Source organism: Equus quagga, chromosome 2, assembly GCF_021613505.1.
Source record: "Equus quagga isolate Etosha38 chromosome 2, UCLA_HA_Equagga_1.0, whole genome shotgun sequence".
Classification (NCBI taxonomy): Eukaryota; Metazoa; Chordata; class Mammalia; order Perissodactyla; family Equidae; genus Equus; species Equus quagga.
The window spans coordinates 17203678-17222521 of NC_060268.1; the positions used below are offsets into that span (position 1 = coordinate 17203678).

The window sequence follows — 18844 nt, forward strand, 5'->3', positions numbered from 1 at the left end:
ATGTATAGATATATGAAGTACAGATCAGAAAATTGAATATAAACCTAAAGAAACTGAATAATAAAAAACTTTGAAATCATATAGTCATGATGATTTTCAAAGAGAAACTAGTACAGATAACATTTCCTTGAAAGCTTGGTGGTTAATTTCCTTGATCAAGACGCTCCCTGCCTTAATCTCTAGAATACCTCAGTATAGCCACACTCCCACATTAATGATACATATATATATATAGTCTTCAGGTGTTATCAAGCCATTGGCATATTTACCTAGTAAATCACACAGTATTCCCTGGGCTCCAAATTTATATTAAATTCTGATTTATCTTCCTTGGTCTTACAGACAAGGATTCAGATAATCTATGACAAATGACCTCCAGGGAAGTAAAAGATAATTTTGGTTTTGAATGACCCAGATGGATTTGTCTCCTAAGCAGCTTTACTTGAATAAGCGCTCCCCTCTTTACCTCTGCTATGGCAGACACATAATCTCTGAGAGCAGAAGTTTAATCCTCATGGCTGAAGAAAAGCAGCTAGTTTTCCAGGCTCAGCTAATCAAAGCCTGGCCCTCAGGCTTCTTGAGTTACCTGGAAAAAGGGATAAAAACAACGCCTTGAAAAGCACACAAGTTTGGATGGTGATGGGTAGATGAATTTTAGACTTTGGTGATGTAAGAAGTCCAAGAAAATGGGTTGACTTGTTTAACGTCATGTTAGCTTCATATTGTTTAATAATATGAACACAAACTGTAATATATACGATCTTATATATGTTTATATTTACGTCTAGAAAAAAGGCCATAGAAATGTTATCAAAATGTTAATAATAGTCTCGAGGTGGTAGGTGATTATTATTGTTTTTTCTTTTTCCTCTATTGGAATTTTCCATTGGATACTTTTGATACATAAAAAACAATGCCACATAGTTGTGTTATTCATAAGATAATGGTAAGATTTATCTAAGAAATTAATTTATAGTAATGCTTGTTGGTGGGATAAGAGTTTAAATTTAGGGGTCGGCCGGGTGGCGCAATGGTTAAGTTGGTACATTCCGCTTCAGTGGCCCTGGGTTTGCCGGTTGAGATCCTGGGTGCGGACATGGCACCGCTTGGCAAGCCATGCCATGGTAGGCATCCCACATATAAACTAGAGGAAGATGGACATGGATGTTAGCTCAGGGCTAGTCTTCCTCAGCCAAAAAAAAGAGGAGGATTGCCAGCACATGTCAGCTCAGGGCTAATCTTCATCAAAAAAAAAAAGAGTTTAAATTTAAATGATGAATCTCTTCCTTCTTGATCCTGTGAATTCATCTCAGTGACTGTGTGTACAGTGAAGACCCTTCACGAAAGTGAGGCCTACCACAAATGTTGGCCTATTCCGTTTGCTTCCCCAAGAGGAGTCCTCTTCACACCTCTATGCCTCTCCACATGGGCTTCCTCACAGAGACCTAACAGAGTTGGTCTGGCCAGCTCCAACTCAACATCTGAGATCTAGTTCACATATTTTTTTGAAGCCTTCGAAGACAGCATTACTTCCCTGACGTTCGCAGTGTACCTGACAATATCACGTGATAAGTACCATCACAGAGGCAGACACAGGAAGTGTGTTTACATCTACTCTTCTCTAGACTTTCATAGTTTATTGAAGACGAGGCCTAAGACTTACTGTGCCTGGCACATAGCAATTCTCAATATCCACTGTTCTTAGATTTTGACATTAAGGTGGAATATTAGCACGTAAACATATCCTGGTTTCTTGGGACAGATTCGTATGGGCAGTTGCCTTCATCTGCATCTTTTGTTTTCTTTGGGGCTTTATTCCTTTCCTTTAACGCTCTTGTTCTGGAATCTCATATTTGAATTTAAGATAATAATGTGATAATAATAAAATCATAATAAAAGTCAGCATCTTCTTGATAAGATTTCTTTTTTTTTGAGGAAGATTAGCCCTGAGCTAACATGGGCCACCAATCCTCCTCTTTTTGCTGAGGAAGACTGGCCCTGAGCTAACATCTGTGCCCATCTTCCTCTACTTTATATGTGGGACACCTGCCACAGCATGGCTTGACAAGTGGTGCGTAGGTCTGTGCCCGGGATCTGAACTAGTGAACCCTGGGTCACCAAGTGGAACGTGTGAACTTAACTGCTGCGCCACTGGGCTTGTCCCCTGACATATCTTTTTAAAAAATATTTTTTAGATTTATTTCTTCTCCATTCTTATTGCCAATAAATAGGCCCTTCCTCCCTCCACCACTGGAAGATTTCAGCAACCTCCCAGCTAATCTCCTTGAATGGTAGCTCCTTTTAGCCACTGTGAACAGTCTTGCCCTAGAAATCTTTCTAAGACATAAATTTTCCAGTCAATGTTCTAGTCCATTGTTACTAGTAACTTGTAGTAACTTGTTACTGCAGCCAAAATTCTGCATTGGGCATTCAAGGCCCTGCTTACTTCAGCTGCTGCCTTCTCTCCCTCTCATTGCTTAATGTGGGTTCTGTGCTTGGGCCACAGGTCCTCTTTCCTTTGTCTCAGAACATATCAGGCTTTGTTTGTATTCTTGCCCCTCCCTTGCAAGGTCGACATTCTACCCATTCTTCAAGGTCCAGAAAGAATGCCACTTCTTCCTTGAAGATTTTCCTGGCAGCTCCAAGTCATATTCATAGCTCCCAAATAATTATGTGACAAGATAGTGGAATCCTTTACCCTTTTCTCTTGACTTGATCTGTTAAAAGGAGACCTAGAGACCATTACCTGCGACAGTGAGACATGTGCCTATAGATATTGGAAGGGCAAATCTGTAATTTCCAAAATACAGGTTCTTCAAGCATATGTAGCAACTCCTCTTATTGCTTAAAGGAACACGTCTCAAATGCTACCACATAATATTCATTTTTGTTTCAAAGATGAAAAAGAGAGAGTACAGTGGCAGTGTCTGGGGCAGGGGTTTACTTATCTCACAAACCAAGGGATTTATTTTTTGATTTAGAAAAAGAAGGTTATCTTCACATTTCTAATTAATTACATCTTACCTATCTCCAAGTACGACCTATAAGCAGGTATGTTGGATTTTCAATTCGTGTGAACTAAAACGTTTGAAGGGAATAACCACGCAAATACTCGAGACCACGACCCACAGACAAGAAGAGCCAAAAGCACACGCAGCGCTGCAGCTTACTGGGGACGCCACTAGGATTCAGGAGCCTCAGTTCTCCCATCCGTACAACGGAGAGAAGACGCGACCATATTGACCGCCGAGGGTTGCGGGGAAAGGTTTTCTTGCTGGCGAGCTGCGGGGCGCTCTGCCTCCCAGGACCGAAGGGAGGCGCTTCTCCTCCCGCGACGCACTTCCGTGCGCAGGCGGGGGAGCAGCGGGGAGGGAGGCAAGCTCGGGCCGGAGCACGCTCGTCGGGCCGCCGGAGGCTCGGCCGTGCGGGGGACCCGCAGCAGGAGCGCGCTGAGTGCGGCGACGCCGCGCCCAACAGCGGAGCGTGCGTGCGCCGGGCTGCGCGGGGCGCCGGCGGCGCGCTCGGATTGACAGCGGGGCGTAGAGGCGCCAGGGCGTCCGAGAGCCAAGCGACAGCTGAGGAGGCGAAGGAGCCCGAGGCCCGGAGGCCAGAGCGCCCCGGCCGGCGCCCCTGCGCTGCTGGCCGACGGGTCTCCGCAGCGCCCCTCGTGGCGGCCGGTGGGGTCGCCGCCCAGGAGCGCCGCTTTGCTCCGCCCCTGCCGCGCTCGCTGCCCTCCGCAGCCTCTCCGCCCGCCCGCCCGCCGGACCCTCCTCCCTTCCCCCGCCCGGAGCGCGATGGACGCGGCCTCCCCCCGCCGCCGCCGCCGGCAGCACCGCGCGGGCCTCTGAGCTGCAGGGCCTGAGGAGCCGCGTGCTGCGGACGGAAAGTGCGCCGGCGGCCGCGGTCGGGGAAACCTCTCGCTTCCCTGTCACCCGGTCCCCGCGGAGGAAGGGGAGGGACGAGACGCGGCTTTTCCTGTGTCGCCTGCCCGGCTCGACCTGCGCGGCCTGCGGCTTCCTGGGAACTCGAGGGCCGCGGCCGGGCCTGGCTCTGCCCGCGGCCTGCTCGGAGCTGGACCGGAGCGGTTTGGGACGACAAGCCCGGGTAAGAGCTTGAGGGAGGGGAAGGCGGGCGCGCCGTGGGCGGTCGGGAGGGCCAGGCCTGGGGGCCGGGATCCGGGATGCCCGGCGGCGGGCCGCGAGCGAGACCCCGGCCCTGGGTGAGGCGGCGGGCGGCTGCCGCTTCCCCTGCTTATTAGCCTCTTTGTTCCCCTCCCCCGCCCCTGCCCGCGGCGGGGCCTGGTGTGCCCGAGCCCGGGCCCAAGGCGGGCCCCCCTTGCCCTTGAGAGGGTTCGCCTCCCGGCCGGGCCGGAGACGTCCCGCCGGGCCTCGTTGTTCCGGGCGCCGCTCCCGGGAGCCCCGCCGCCCTGCCCGGCGGCCTCCTGTCGGCACGGAGGCTCGCTGCTGCTCCTCCAGAACTTCCCCTCCTCCCAGACCCCGGGAGCCAACTTAGCGGGCTTGGGCTGGGAAGCAGGGCGCGGGGCTCGGCTGGGCCCGGAGTGTTGGGTCGTCCCCGCTGGTCGCCGCCGTTGGGTGCCCACCGGGACCCGCCGCTGGGGTCACACACCTGCAGCTGGGTTCCGCGGCACCCAAAGCTGTCCTCGCGTCAGGGCGCTTCCGAGCTTTTGTAAGGACTTGCCTGGTGGGGCTGCTTCTCTGTTTTGCCTTTTTTCATAATCAGCTGCCCCGTTCTGTGGGGATGGGGAAAGAGGGCCGTAGATTGGCCTGTATTCTGATCCGTACCGTGTTAGTCCCTTGCATTTGCTTTTTAAACTTTTAAGGACAGTTGTCGAGACTGCCAAAATTCCTAACCAAGTCTTTATTCATTGATAGATCTGGTATCTAATTATCGTTCGTATTTGGACCTGTTAAGTATAGCAGTAAGTGAATTACGAAGTCAGCAGAATTTGTCAATTTGAAAGCAGCAACTTAATTTGGAGGAGGATTGGATCAAAGTGCCTAGAGTTTCCTCAGAATACTGAATCTGACCCTTATCTGAAGATCAGTTTGGGGAGGAGGAGGAGGGGAAGAAGTTTGCTGAAAAAAACATTTAGTAAGGTGTTCTTTGCCTCTTGGCACAGAAGTTGGTGATAGCAGTAGTGGGATCCGAAGCTTGTTTGCCTGTTTGACGAAGACTGCTCTGGTTTCCAGTTAAGCAGCAATCTAATCAGCTTATACTCTTGTGCAAAACTGGTTTTTATTTAGTATGATAGGTGAACGTTAAACCTGAGGAATAGGGAAAGTTGAAGAACTGCTTTAAAGAGTCTAGCCAAACATACTTATGAGTCTTTTCTAATTCTAGGAGGACACCACGAAAATTTGGTTCTGGCTGATGTGAAAGAAAATTTTTTAAACCCAAGCTGATCAGTCCTGGACATTTAAAGGACTTTTTACTTTACTTTTTTAATTTAAGCAAAGAGGCTTTTAAAAAACCATGGCAGATGTGGATCCAGATACATTGCTGGAATGGCTACAGATGGGACAGGGAGATGAAAGGGACATGCAACTAATAGCCCTTGAACAGCTATGCATGCTGCTTTTGATGTCTGACAACGTGGATCGTTGTTTTGAAACGTAAGTACATCCCCTCATCATCTTCCTTTGGGGTTGCTGTTAGTGACGTGTGTTTTCAACCATTTGCTGACCAGTTTGTGAGGAATTTTCTCTAGTGAGTTTTGAAACTATCCTTTTTAAAAGTTTCTGCAGTTATGCATTTAAAACTTTTCTGAGAAATAAAACCTAGTGGGTGAAGTAACTCCAGTAATGATAGTTGTGATGTCACAAATACATGTTTGTTGAATGAATAGGAATTAGTAGCGAATACTAATTTTAATCCATAGCTTGGTTGATTCATTTTCAAAATACTTTTGAACTGGGAAAATATAAATACTTATCTTCTTTAAAGGTAGCTATTTCTGTACCAAGGAATTGACTTGAAATTGACATGAAATGAGATGAATAAGATGATAGGGGCAGCCTGTGGCAGTGGTTAAGGTCACATGCTCGACTTTGGTGGCCCAGGGTTTCGCTGGTTTGGATCCTGGGCTCGGACCTAGCACCACTCATCAAGCCGTGCTGAGGTAGCGTCCCACATAGCTCAACTAGAAGGACCCGCAACTAAAATATACATCTATGTGTTGGGGGCTTTAGGGAGAAGAAGGAAAAATAAATTAAAAAGAAAATACAGATGATCATAGACTTATGTTTACAACTGCTTATTTCTTCCTTGGTGTCATATATGACATGGTACTTTTGCTAAATCATTCGTTTGTAAATTTCACTTTGGAGGGTATAAATTGGATGTTACCCAGATGGAATAGTAGAAACAGATTTTGAAGTTTGGAGAGTTTAAATGATTTTATTCAGAGGTTATAATGTAGAATTTGTGCAAAAATGTAAAACAGAATTCATCACTGAATTGGCTGTTAATGCTCTGTTTTTCCTCTTATGTGAAACTTGCCCTGTTTGGTTCACCCTTCTTCTGAATGCTCAACACGTTTGGTTTTTACTGTTTATTTTATATTTGTATTTCTGATTTTGAATTCCAATAATAAGTAAGTGAAAACTCAGATGTTTCTGTGTTTGTTTTAATGCCATTTTAAGGTAATTAGTAGAAAATGCTTGAGATGTTGACATAAAATTTGGTATAATTATCTTAATTTCTTTGAGGTGGGACTAAAGGCTGCATTACTCACTAAATTGACAAGTTATTTTTAATTGTCTTCATTTTTGAATGAATAATTAATGAAGATGAGTTGATAAATAATAAATAATTCTTAGTTGTAAATCCCATTAAAACAGTACTGTAATGATAAAAATCCTTATAAACGGAGTTTCCAAATCACAGTCTGTTAGTGTCCCGTTTATTTCAACTAGTTTTGTTATTGACAAACTTTCAGTACATAATAATTTAGTCCCCCCATTGACACTTGTTTAGCAGGATTTGTAGGAAAGTGAGGTAGATTTTTGAGTATTCATAGATTTCATTCGAGGGTCTTCATTGACCTGAGAATTACTTTGGGTATTTTAAAAAGTAAGTCATACTTGCCAGTCAAATCAGCAGTCATTTCATATCTTCTATTAAGTACTGACAGTAGAGGTGTTTGTAATGGCATTAAAAAAAGTGTTACCATGTTAAAACAATTTTAAAGGAAATTTTAAAATGTAAAACTCATCCCTATGTAAAGTCCTACCATGCTAACATAATTGTTGTTCTTTCCATTTTCCCTTCCAGGCTTTATTCATATTTGATATAATGTAATTTAAAGAAAGATGAAGTTAAAGTCAGATGTGATTTATTTTTACGTACTCAGTGAAGATACACGAGTATTTCAAATTGGAATGGTTAGCCCTATTTCATGTAGCATACTAGTAATTTGTCTATCAAAAATAGATGTTTGGTTAAATTTGACAATTTTTTTTAAAACCTTAGTTTGCTCTCTTCAATCTTCAGCCAGATTTTCTTCTTTTTTTTTTCTTTGAGGAAGATTAGCCCTGAGCTAACTGCTGCCAATCCTCTTCTTTTTGCTGAGGAAGACTGGCCCTGAGCTAACATCCATGCCCATCTTCCTCCACTTTATATGTGGGACACCTACCACAGCATGGCTTGCCAAGCGGTGCCATGTCTGCACCCAGGATCTGAACCGGCGAACCCCAGGCCGCCAAGGCAGAATGTGTGCACTTAACCGCTGTGCAACTGGGCCGGCCCCTTCAGCCAGATTTTCTTGTTGTCACAAGGAAAATTGTCTACCAGAGAGGTAGCATGATGAGGTGGAAAGAATCTGATGTGGCGTCAGAGCCCTGGGTTCACATTCTTGGTTTCCTACATGTAATTTAGCCTCTGGGAGCCTTACTTTCAACCTCTGTAAAATGGCGGTAATCTTATTTCTGGTAGGCTCTTTGTGAGGATTAAAAGAAAGAATTTATGTGAAAAGTGTTTTGAGTAAAGTGGGCTACTTACTAATGTCATTATTATTAAATATCTAATTTTGAATTGTATTTTGGGACTTTATTTCATGAAACTGTCATAGATTTTGGAGAGTCTTTTTAAATTCTTTGAAACAGTCAACAAATAAGGCAGAGGAAAAACAAGATGATGAGCGTATTTTGAATATTGGTGAAAATCTCCTATACAAACTTGATTTCATATGATAGTAGCAAGTAGTTCTCAGTTATGTCGAAGAAAGCAAAAAATGTCTATATGTTTTTACCTGATTAGCTTGTGTTAATAGTTGTGTCTGTTTACTTAGGAAGGGCAGATGGTATGGTAGAAATAATGGCCTTTGAAATGGAATAGATTTGGGTTCAGGTTTTTGTGAAGATTAAATGGGGTAATACATGTGAAATGCCTAGCATAGTTCTTTCCACATAAGAGTTAAGCATTTCTTTTACTTTAACTTAGTATTGTACATGGCTCCCCATTTTTTTTTGTACCAGTTTTGACAGTCTTTTTGAAATTAAGGAATATATGTTTTCTGTGAAGCTGCAATGCTTCTTACCTAATGCCCAAACTTATCATTGATAATGCTCTAGAAAGCAAGATTCAAGTTCAAGCTTAGTTTTTGCTTTCATCTGTGATGTGTCATTGAGTTAAACTTAATATATTATAAATTTAATATGAGTTAAATTTAAAGAGTTATATAAATGAGTACTTTTGAAATCACATCAAGATAGATGATGATTGTGCATATTTTTATAAGTGGGTAAATCCTAGACAGTTGTAGATCCTGCTGTTAAGTCTTCAGATAATGTAATTTAAAAGTTATGTCTTCTGGGAAGAATCTAAGATCTCCCTAGAAGATCTAGAAAATGGAATATCATGGGTAGTGCTTTGAGGTACTGGAAGACTGTATTTAAAAAGTAATCATTTTACTTCATTATGAGGGCACAAAAGAATATACAATAAAATGTAAGTCTCCCTTTCCTGTCTCCTGGCTAATCAGTCCTCCTTTCCAGAGGCAACCACCATTAATCATTTTCCTGGTGTATCCTTCAGGAGATGTCCCAAGGAAGACTGTCTAGAGTCTGGATTCCAAAGTTGTTTTTTTTTAAAGATTTTATTTTTCCTTTTTCTCCCAAAGCCCCCCCCCCCCCCCTACATAGTTGTGTATTTTTAGTTGTGGGTCCTTCTAGTTGTGGCATGTGGGATGCCACCTCAGCATGGCCTGATGAGCGGTACCATGTCTGCGCCCAGGATCCGAACCAGCAAAACCCTGGGCCACTGAAGCAGAGAGCCCAAACTTACCCTGGGCCACCGAAGCGGAGAGCCCGAACTTAACCGCTCGGCCACCGGGCCGGCCCCCAGAGTTGTTGAACAGTGGTGAAAACCTCCCGTTGCATATTTATGATAAAAGAAAAAATACCTACAACAGTAACAAGGCTTTTAAGCTTTTAAATTGTCTTCCTACTTTATGTTAGGTGTTAGAGACACAGTGATGACTAAAACAATACAGTCTCTGCCCGTATGGTGCCTAGGAGTCTAATAGGGAAGACAGATATTAAATAATTATAAAAGTAAAGTTGTGGTTACAAGCTTTGTTAAGTGCCATGAAGGAAAAGTTCATGGTGCTAAGACAGCATATAGCAGGGACATGACCTAGAGGGGTAGGGATGGTCAGAGTGGCCTTTTTTGAGGAAGTGGTTTTTCCTAGAGATATGAAGGATGAGTAAGAATTTATGAGAAGTATGAGGAGGTGGGATACGAAGGGTGTTCAAAGGGAAGGCAGTGTGTGAAGAATTTCAAGTGGGCAAGCATGGCGTGATTGAGGAACTTGGAGAAATCTAGTGTGACTGGGGCAAGGAAGGGTTGCTGGAGAGAGCTGTGTTGAAGACGGGCAAGATCAGATGGAGTGTTTCGTATATGCTGAGTAAAGCTTTTGTTTATATCTCAAGAGCAATGGTCAGGCACTGAAGTGCTGTAAAGGAGTGAGTGATGTGATTCAAGTTGTCTTTTACAAATACTCCTTTAGGGGCCTGCCCGGCGGTGCAGTGCTTAAGTGCTCACGTTCCGCTTCGGCAGCCCGGGCTTTGCCAGTTTGGCGTCCCACATATAAAGTAGAGGAAGATGGGCATGGATGTTAGCTCAGGGCCAGTCTTCCTCAGCAAAAAGAGGAGGATTGGCAGCAGTTAGCTCAGGGCTAATCTTCCTCAAAAGAAAAAAATACTGCTTTACCTGCTGTATGGAGAATAGAAGGGTGGAGAAGACAGAAAGAATGAATGCTTGTGGACTTGGTAGGTTATAATCCAGATAGAGAGGATTGTTGTAATAAAAGTAGAAAGAAGTAGATACATTTGAGGTAGATTCAGGAGGTAAAATAGGCAGAATTTGTTGAATGATTGGATATGAGAGGGTGAGAAAGGAAGAGGTAATGATGGATGACTCAGGTTACAATGAATGATGATGCCATTCAGTGACAGAGAACACAGGAAAAGGACCATGTTTTGAGGAGCTGAGATCATGAGTTTAGATTTGGCTGGATTCTTACATCTGCTTTTGAATTCAGTCTGTTGCATTATGTTGTTTTGATTGAAGTGTATGAAAAGAAATCATCCTCCATAGATGTAGCTGGAAAAGGGAGGAAGGTTGTGATAATTTACATAATTATGGGCATTCTTCTTTGATACCATACCAAAACTGGACAAGTGATAGTTTCTTCAGGGTTAGTTATAGTGTGGGTTCTGAAATCATCTCAATGAACTTTTTGTTTTCTGTTACATTAAAATCTGTTGGTCTGTCTTGTACTTTGAGTGGATTTTTTTTTATTGACTTCTTAATAGTTTCATCATTGTGACATTTCAGTTGTATGTTATTTCTTGTCCATCTACCATATATGTACTTCCCTTCGCCCCCTGTGCCCACCCTCATGCCCCTTCCCCTGGTAACCACTGAGCTGTTTTCTTTGTCCATATGTTTGTTTATATTCCACATATGAGTGAAATCATATGGTGTTTGTCTTTCTCAATCTGACTTATTTCGCTTAGCATAATACCCTCTAGGTCCATCCATGTTGTTGCAAATGGGATGGATTTTGTCCTTTTTTTATGGCTGAGTAGTATTCCACTGTGTATATATATACACCACATCTTTATCCAATCATCCATCGATGGGCGCTTGGATTGCTTCCATGTCTTGGTTATTGTGAATAGTGCTGCAGTGAACATAGGGGTGCATATGTTACTTTGGGTTGTTGATTTCAAGTTGTTTGGGTTGAGTGGATTTTTTTATCCATGTTTAAGTTTGTAAAATCATGCACTGGTCATGTGAAAAATACCGGTCTACTGAGTTATACGGATATTTCAAACGTTGACGTATATCATTCTCCAGTGTCACAAACTCACATTTGTTAATATGACTACTGATCTCATCAGAAAAGTCTTTAAATGTTGGGAGGCTGTCAAGCTCATGGTGGCAGATAAAAGTTTTCCAAAATTGTAATTTTTGCTTGGAAGCCTGAATGTTATCATTGGCAACAAATACTGTCCGTTGTTTTCCTTGAAGTGGAAGGCTTACTTGGTTAATTTTTGAGAAAATGGTTGCCAAATATCCAAGTCTGAATAACCACCGTTTGTCTGAAGTTCTTTCAAATAAAAATGGTGTTGCATGAAAAAGCAGCTAGTTCAGCTGTCCAACAGTTGTACAAGTACTTTTCCTTGACACAACCATCATTCTTCCGTATGCAGAAATGCATTATGCCTACTTCCCATTTCCTTAAGTAGAATATTAAAAAGATGTATATTCAAGGGTTGAGATTTAATAAAATTAATAATTTTTTTCTTCATCAAGGTTATTCTGTGGTGAAACTGGCTTGTTTTTTTTTCCATGCTAGAGCTTGGCAGTGAAGAATTCAATTACTCGTAGTGCCGTTTAGTGCGGCTGCCACCTTGATTCATGCTGAAGCACCAGCAGTTTTGTCCGCCATTGCTTTTGCATCATTAGTGCACATGTCAACACAGGGAAGAAAGTGATTCAAGAAGAGAAAGGACAATTGTGTTCAGTCCTGGTGAGAGGTCAAGTAGGGTGAAGACTAAAAGGTTTCCATTGGATTTAGCAACATTCTCAAGGTCATTGATCTTTTTTTTTTTTTTTTTGAGGAAGATTAGCCCTGAGCTAACATCTGCCACCAATCCTCCTCTTTTTGCTGAGGAAGACTGGCCCTAAGCTAACATCCTGCCCATCTTCCTCTACGTTTTTTTCCCCCAAGTTGAAAAACAAACATCTTTATTGTCTAGAAATATATATTAAAAAATTCCCCACAAAACATGCTATTCTCTCATTTCCCCATCTTCTTCCTCTTCTTCAACACCCCTGATATAGAGGACATTATCACACCTTATTAAAACTTCACCCAGATGTCCAGACAATGCTCCATCTATGTATTCTTCGTGTTTGGAAGCTGCGTGTTCATATAGCCATCTAGAGATACCAGGTAGTCTTTGTACTCCATTCCTCACTTAAGTTTCACCATTACTGGCTTTCCTGTTAATCCATTGAGGAAAGGTTTGGGATTGAGGGGCAAACTCATCGCGCCCACAGGCAAATGCTGCAGGCCACTCGCCGCCGACCCAGCTGTCGTCTGTCCCTTGTGAGTCTTCTTCTTCTCTTATCTGTGGGATGCCTGCCACAGCATGGCTTGCCAAGCAGTGCCATGTCCGCACCCGGGATCTGAACTGGCAAACCCTGGGCCGCTGAAGCGGAACATGCGCACTTAACCGCTGCACCGCCAGGCTGGCCCCAAGGTCGTTGATCTTAATGAGAGCTGAGTGCAGTGATGGTGAGGGGGGCAGATTGGAATGGGTTGAGGAGTAAGTAGGACATGAAGAAATGAAGACAGGGAGTGTGGAAAACTTTTTTGAGAAGTTGGATTGGAATGAGGGTGCTTTTTCTTTTAAAGGCAGAGACGAGAGAGAATGGATAATCCATAGCATAAGGATTCTGAGAAACTGGGAGAGAATTGGCTCTTGTCAAGAGCAGTGCTTTGTCTCATTCAGTTGGTCTGGTGTGGTGTCTGATACTTTGCGTTCCTAATGTGCTCTCAGATAATGCTGAAGCTGTTGGTCAGAAAATCCTATGTTGAGTAGCAAAGCTCTGATCCACTGGTGGAGAGAGAAGTTTTAGGTAGGTCTGTTCCTTGCCATAATACAGCGATAGTGGGGACATGAGGTGCAGATGTTGTAGGTTTGATGGTAAAAAGTTGAAGGGATTGTCTGTCTGATGATTTCTCCCCGAAGTAGATTAGAAACAATGATAATATCTAGAATGGGTGTGGGGAAATGAGTATGCTCCTGTAGTGCTAGTAGCTTCGTAACAGGTATCCCTGCCTTTAGCCTAACTGTATCCAGATTTATAGTCTTAAAGTGCTTTTTATGGTCTGTTTTTTCCAGTTGTATTGAGGTATAATTGACTATACTCTTAAAATAGTGATTTGATTGTACCACTCCCTTTTACAAAATCTTTTTGGTCCTTTACCTAATAGATAAAATTTAAATGCCTTCAGAAACCTCTTCTCATTCTTGCACATGCATACTACTACTACTTTGGTTTTTCCATTGCTAAGCCTAGTGCCTGGCAAACAATAGCTAATATCCAGATATTGAACAAATTGAGGAAATTCTTTATATTGTGCCCATTTTCAGCTTATGCCTAAAATGCCTATAGGAAGTATTTCTGGAGTCGTGAAACTGGTTGGGAAGTATGCAGGAGGAGTTGCATCGTATTCTTTGTAGTAGAAACAGTTTTCCCCTGTTCCCTTGCGCTAACGCACCTGTCTTTCCCGTACTGACTCCTGTTTTCTCCTACCCTATGAGGGAGTAAAAGGGAAGTGAAATTACTCTTCTCTAATCAGCACTGCAGCTGATTCTTCCCTGGATAGAGAATGTTCTTTGCATCAAATACATATAATCCTGCAAAGTTCAATAAGTGAGCAAATGTGTATGTGCTGCTTTTCAGTGGACAGCAGAGAAAAATACTGGAAGATGAGAAACATTCTCTGTCAAAGTTCTTAACCTTGGGCTCTCGGTGGCCCATAGATAATGAGCTTCAGTGAGCTTTCCTTAAGCTTACCAAAGTGTTTGTCACCTTAAAAATGTAAAAAACAAAACACTCTTCCAGTTTATAGCAGTATATCTGTATACTTTGCGTACTTGTTGCCTGTGTCCTTAGACCTTTGAGTTCCACAGAGCCCAGTACTGCTTACTCATCTTTGTATCCTAGCCCCAACACCTGCACAGTACTTAGCACAAAAAGGCATTCAGTAGATACTTGTTGAATGGATTTCAGTAAAGTTTGTGTGTATTTTATTTGTAGTTATATTTTTTGGAGAAAAGCAAGTCTGCATATTGGATTTGACTTCTTTTTCTTTGAGAGGGAAGGCCCTAATTTTCAACTGCTCTGCTAGGATTTATTTCTTCTTAAGCAATACAGAGAGAGTCAAGGCTAGGAGCAGGGGCAAAAATGGAATAAAAGATGAAATGGATCAAAAGATATTATTTATTATCTTCAAGAAACAGAATTTATTAATCTTTTATAGTTAAATTATGTTTTAGTTTTTTTTAATAAAGGAAGTGGTCAATTTACAGACTGTATTCAGTAAAATATCACCACTGTAGGTAACTTCCTTTGATTTAAAAAAAAAAAGTTAAATTTCTTTATATTGTAAATCTTCTGAAATTTTGGCCCAAGTCCTAATGGTATAGTCTGGAAGAAGCATATGGTAGTTATAGTATAGAAACTATTAGAGTTTTCAAGGTAAAGTCATTCTCTTTGGAACCTCATGAAACTTTTTTTGTTCTTGTTTTGAGTTGCTTATCTCGGCTTCCATCAAGGAAAGATTTTGATGTCGTTGCAGGTAGCATTTTGGGAACCATTGCTTAAATTTGGATTTATCTGAAGACTGGTCTTAATCTCATTTATGTGGTTTACTAGTCTGACAGTAGATCTTTGTAGACTGAGTGATCTTAAAGTTTCCTAATTAGGCTACCTTTTGGTCTATAAATTGATTTTACAGTATAGTTCTGGGTTTAATATATAAAAATAATTTCTACCTGTAATGTAAGATTTAAATATTTAGCAAGTATAAAATTTTGAATAACTCTTTAATTGTAATGTGTATAAAATCCTGTGCTGTAAGGTGTATACTTTTAGCACTATTCAGGGAGGGCAGTGATTATTATATGCATATTTAATTTTTTTCTTAAATTTATTTAAATTATATAAGGTGAAGTTTGAGTTTTGACAAATGCAGAGTCATGTAACTACAACCACAATGGAAATTCAGAGGAGTTCCGTCACCCTAAAACGTTCCCTAGAGCTGTCCCTTTGAGGTTAAAGCTTCCCCCCCAACCCCAGTGCCTGGCAGTCAGTGGTCTTTTCTCTGTTGCTATAGTTTTGACTATTCCAGAATGTCATGTAAATGGAGTCATGTGTGAAGTGTGTAGCCTTTTGAGTCTGGCTTCTTCTGTGTAGTATATTGTATTTGAGAGTCATCTATGTTGCTGTGTGTATAATAGTTCCTTCCTGTTAATTGCTGAGTAATATTCCATTTTATGGATGTACCAAAGATGGTTTATCGTTCACCTCTTGAAGGACATTTGGATTTTTCTGGTTTTGGTGATTATGACCAAAGTTACTATAAATATTAGCATACAGATTTCTGTGTATATGTGGGTTTTCATTTCTTCTGAAATTCTTAGACATAAATCTGACCAGATGTAGAAATTGACAAACTGATTTCAAATTCTTGATGGAAATGCAAAGGACCTAGACTAGCCAGAACAACTTTGATAAAGAATAAAGTTGGGGCCCGCCCCGTGGCCAAGTGGTTAAGTTCATATGCTCTGCTGTGGCGGCGCAGGGTTTCACCAGTTCGGATCCTGGGAGTGGAGATGGCACCACTCGTCAGGCGATGTTGAGGTGGCGTCCCACATGCTACAACTAGAAGGACCTGCAACTAAGATATACAACTATATACGGGGGAGATATGGGGAGATAAAGCAGGAAAAAAAAAAAAGATTGGCAACAGTTGTTAGCTCAGGTGCCAATCTTTAAAAAAAAAAAGAATAAAGTTGGAGGACTAATGCAATTGTATTCCAGTTCTTATTATACAGCCACAGTAATCAAAACAGTGAGGTGTTGGTGTAAAGATAGATAGATCAGTGAAATGGAATAGAGAGTTCAGAAATAGACTCACACATACATGGGCATCTTATTTCAGCAAAGGGGAAAAGGCAGTCCAATGGGAAAAGGATAGTTTTTTTTATAGTGCTGAAACAATTGGGTATCCATATGCAAAAAAAAAAATTAACTTTAATTCATACCCCACACCATATACAAAAATAAACTCAAAATCAATCATAGACCTAAACATAAAACCTACAACTATAAAACTTCTAGAAAAAAAAATAGGAGAAATCCTTTGTGACCCTAGGTTAGGCAAATATTTCTTAAACAAACACTAAAAGCACAATCTGTAAGAGAGTAAATTGATATGTTTGAAGATTTTTATTACTAATTCAGTTTCTGTAATAGAGGACTGGTCAGGTTGCTTAATTCTTCTTGAGTGAATTTTAATAGTATGTCTTTCAAGGAGTCGGTCTATTTAATATAAGTTAAGATTTATGGACATAGAGCTGTTTGCAGAATACCTTTTTATCCTTCGGATGTTTCTACAGTCTGTAGTGATAATTTGCCTTTTCATCCTGATATTGGTAATTTTTATCTTTTATCAATCTGGCTAGAGATTTATGAGTTTTATTACTCTTTTCAAAGAACCAGCTTTTGGTTTCATTTATTTTCTCTTTTTCTGTTTCCAGTTTTATTGATTTCTGGTCTTTATTATTTCCTTACTTCTGAGTTAGTTTGGGGTTTGATTTGCTGTTTTTTCCTAGTTTCTTCGGTGGAAGCTGAGGTCACTGATTTGAGATCTTTTCTAGTATTATCATTTAAGACTATAAATTTCTCTTTTCTGCTTTAGTTGATGTTGTATATTTATTTTCATTTGGTTAAAAATATTTTAAAATTTTCTTGGAAACTTTCTTTTTTACCCTTGGGTTTTTTAGAAGTGTGTTGCTTAATTTCCAAATATTTGAGGACTTTTCAGATATTTTTGTGTTACTATTATAGTCAGAGAACATACTTTATACATTATTTTAGTTATTTTGAATTTAAGATTTGTTTATCGCCCACAATATGACCTATTTTTGGTGAATGGTCCACATGCACTTGAGAAGAATGTGTATTCTGCTGTTGTGGGTGGAATGTTTTACAACTGTCAAATTAGGTCAAGTTGATTGATAATGTTGTTCAGTCTATATTCTTGTTGAGTTACTGAGTGAGGTGTTAAAGTCTCCAAGTATCATTGTAGGTTTATCTATTTATCTTCAGTCCTCTCAGTTTTTGCTTTGTGTATTTTGAAGCCCTGTTAAGTACCTTTAGGACTGCAAGATTTTCTTGGTGAATTGACCCTTTTGTCATTATGTAGTGTCCCTCTTTATCTTTGGTAATTTTCCTTGTTCTAAAGTTTACTTTGTCTGATATAAATACAGCCACTCTTTCTTTTTCAAAAGAAAGCTTTTTGGGTTTGTTTGGTATATGTTTTTATTTTTAACCAATCTGTATCATTGTATGTAACATGGGTTTCTTGTAGACAGTATATGGTTGGCTTGTGTTTTTTTTAAATCCAACCTGACAGTATCTGTTTTTAATTGGTGAGTTTAGACCATTTACATTTGGTGTAATTTTTGGATTTCTGAATATATGTTTAACATTTTATTATTTGGGTTTTTTGTTTCTCTGTTTTCTCTCTCCTGCCTTTTGATTTACTTGAGTATTTTGTAGCTTTCTATTTTAATTTTTCTATTGGTTTTTTGTCTGTGTCTGTTTGTATGTTTTAGTGGTTTCTCTAGGGATTACAGTTAACTTCAAGAGTTCATGTTTTACCATTTAAAGTAAAATGAAGAAGTTTTACAACCATATAGGTCCCTTTAAATACTCCCTTCACGTTATAGTTGTCATATGTGTTAAATCAACATTGAAAATCTCAAGGTACACTGATAGAATTTTTGCTTTCAGCTGTCAGTTCAATAGGAGAAAAATAATCCTTTTATTTACCCAGATATTTATTATTTCTGTTGCTCTTTCTTCATTCCTGAAGTTCCATCTATCTCTGGTATCATTTTCTTTCATCCTGAAGAACTTTAGCATTTCTTTTAGGGGAAGTCTGCTGGTGATGAAGTCTCTAAATCTGAGAATGTCTTTATTTTACTTTTATTCTGTGAAGATGTTTTTGCTGGATAGAATTCAGGGTGACCGTTCTTTTCAGTATTTTAAAGATATTTCACTGTCTTCTGGCTGTTATGGTTTCTGATGAGAAATCTGCATTCTGTCTAATCTATTTTTGTGTTGTTTTTCAGCTCTTGCTGCTTTCAAGATTTTTTTTCTTAACCTTTGATCTTTTTGCAGTTTAATTATGATTTGTCTGTGCATGGTTAGCTTTGAATTTGTGTTATTTGAGGGGTTTTATTTGTTTGTTTGTTTGTTTTGGTGAGGAAGATTGGCTCTGAGCTAACGTCTGTTGCCATTCTTCCTCTTTTGGCTTGAGAAAGATTGTCACTGAGCTAAAATCTGTGGCAGTCTTCCTCTGTTTTATGTGGGATACCACCACAGCGTGGCTTGACAAGCAGTGCTAGGTCCGTGCCCAGACTCTGAACCTGTGAACCCTGGACCGCTGTAGCAGAGCACGTGAACTTAACCACTACACCAGTGGACCGGCCCCTGTCTTATTTGAGGTTTG

General features: G+C 40.8%; 2 protein-coding genes across 6 annotated transcripts in view; one reads left to right on the top strand and one right to left on the bottom strand.

The window, feature by feature from the left end:
• Nucleotides 1–539: 539 nt before the first annotated feature.
• Nucleotides 540–4734, bottom strand: LOC124234553 (translation initiation factor IF-2-like). The gene is made up of 4 exons (XM_046651893.1): nucleotides 4699–4734; nucleotides 4340–4612; nucleotides 3171–4215; nucleotides 540–586 (listed from the first exon to the last, which is right to left on the bottom strand). The coding sequence occupies exons 1-4, from the start codon at nucleotides 4732–4734 to the stop codon at nucleotides 555–557; spliced, it is 1386 nt and encodes a 461-aa protein (XP_046507849.1). The 3' UTR covers nucleotides 540–554.
• The window catches only part of HECTD1 (HECT domain E3 ubiquitin protein ligase 1), an 87017-nt gene continuing 72139 nt past the window's right edge, over nucleotides 3967–18844 (top strand). For all 5 annotated transcript variants that reach the window (XM_046652269.1, XM_046652272.1, XM_046652270.1 and 2 more), the window contains exons 1-2: nucleotides 3967–4104; nucleotides 5362–5633. In XM_046652269.1, coding sequence (XP_046508225.1) covers nucleotides 5494–5633 — 140 coding nt within the window. In that variant the 5' untranslated portion in view covers nucleotides 3967–4104; nucleotides 5362–5493. The remainder of the gene's footprint in view (nucleotides 4105–5361; nucleotides 5634–18844) is intronic.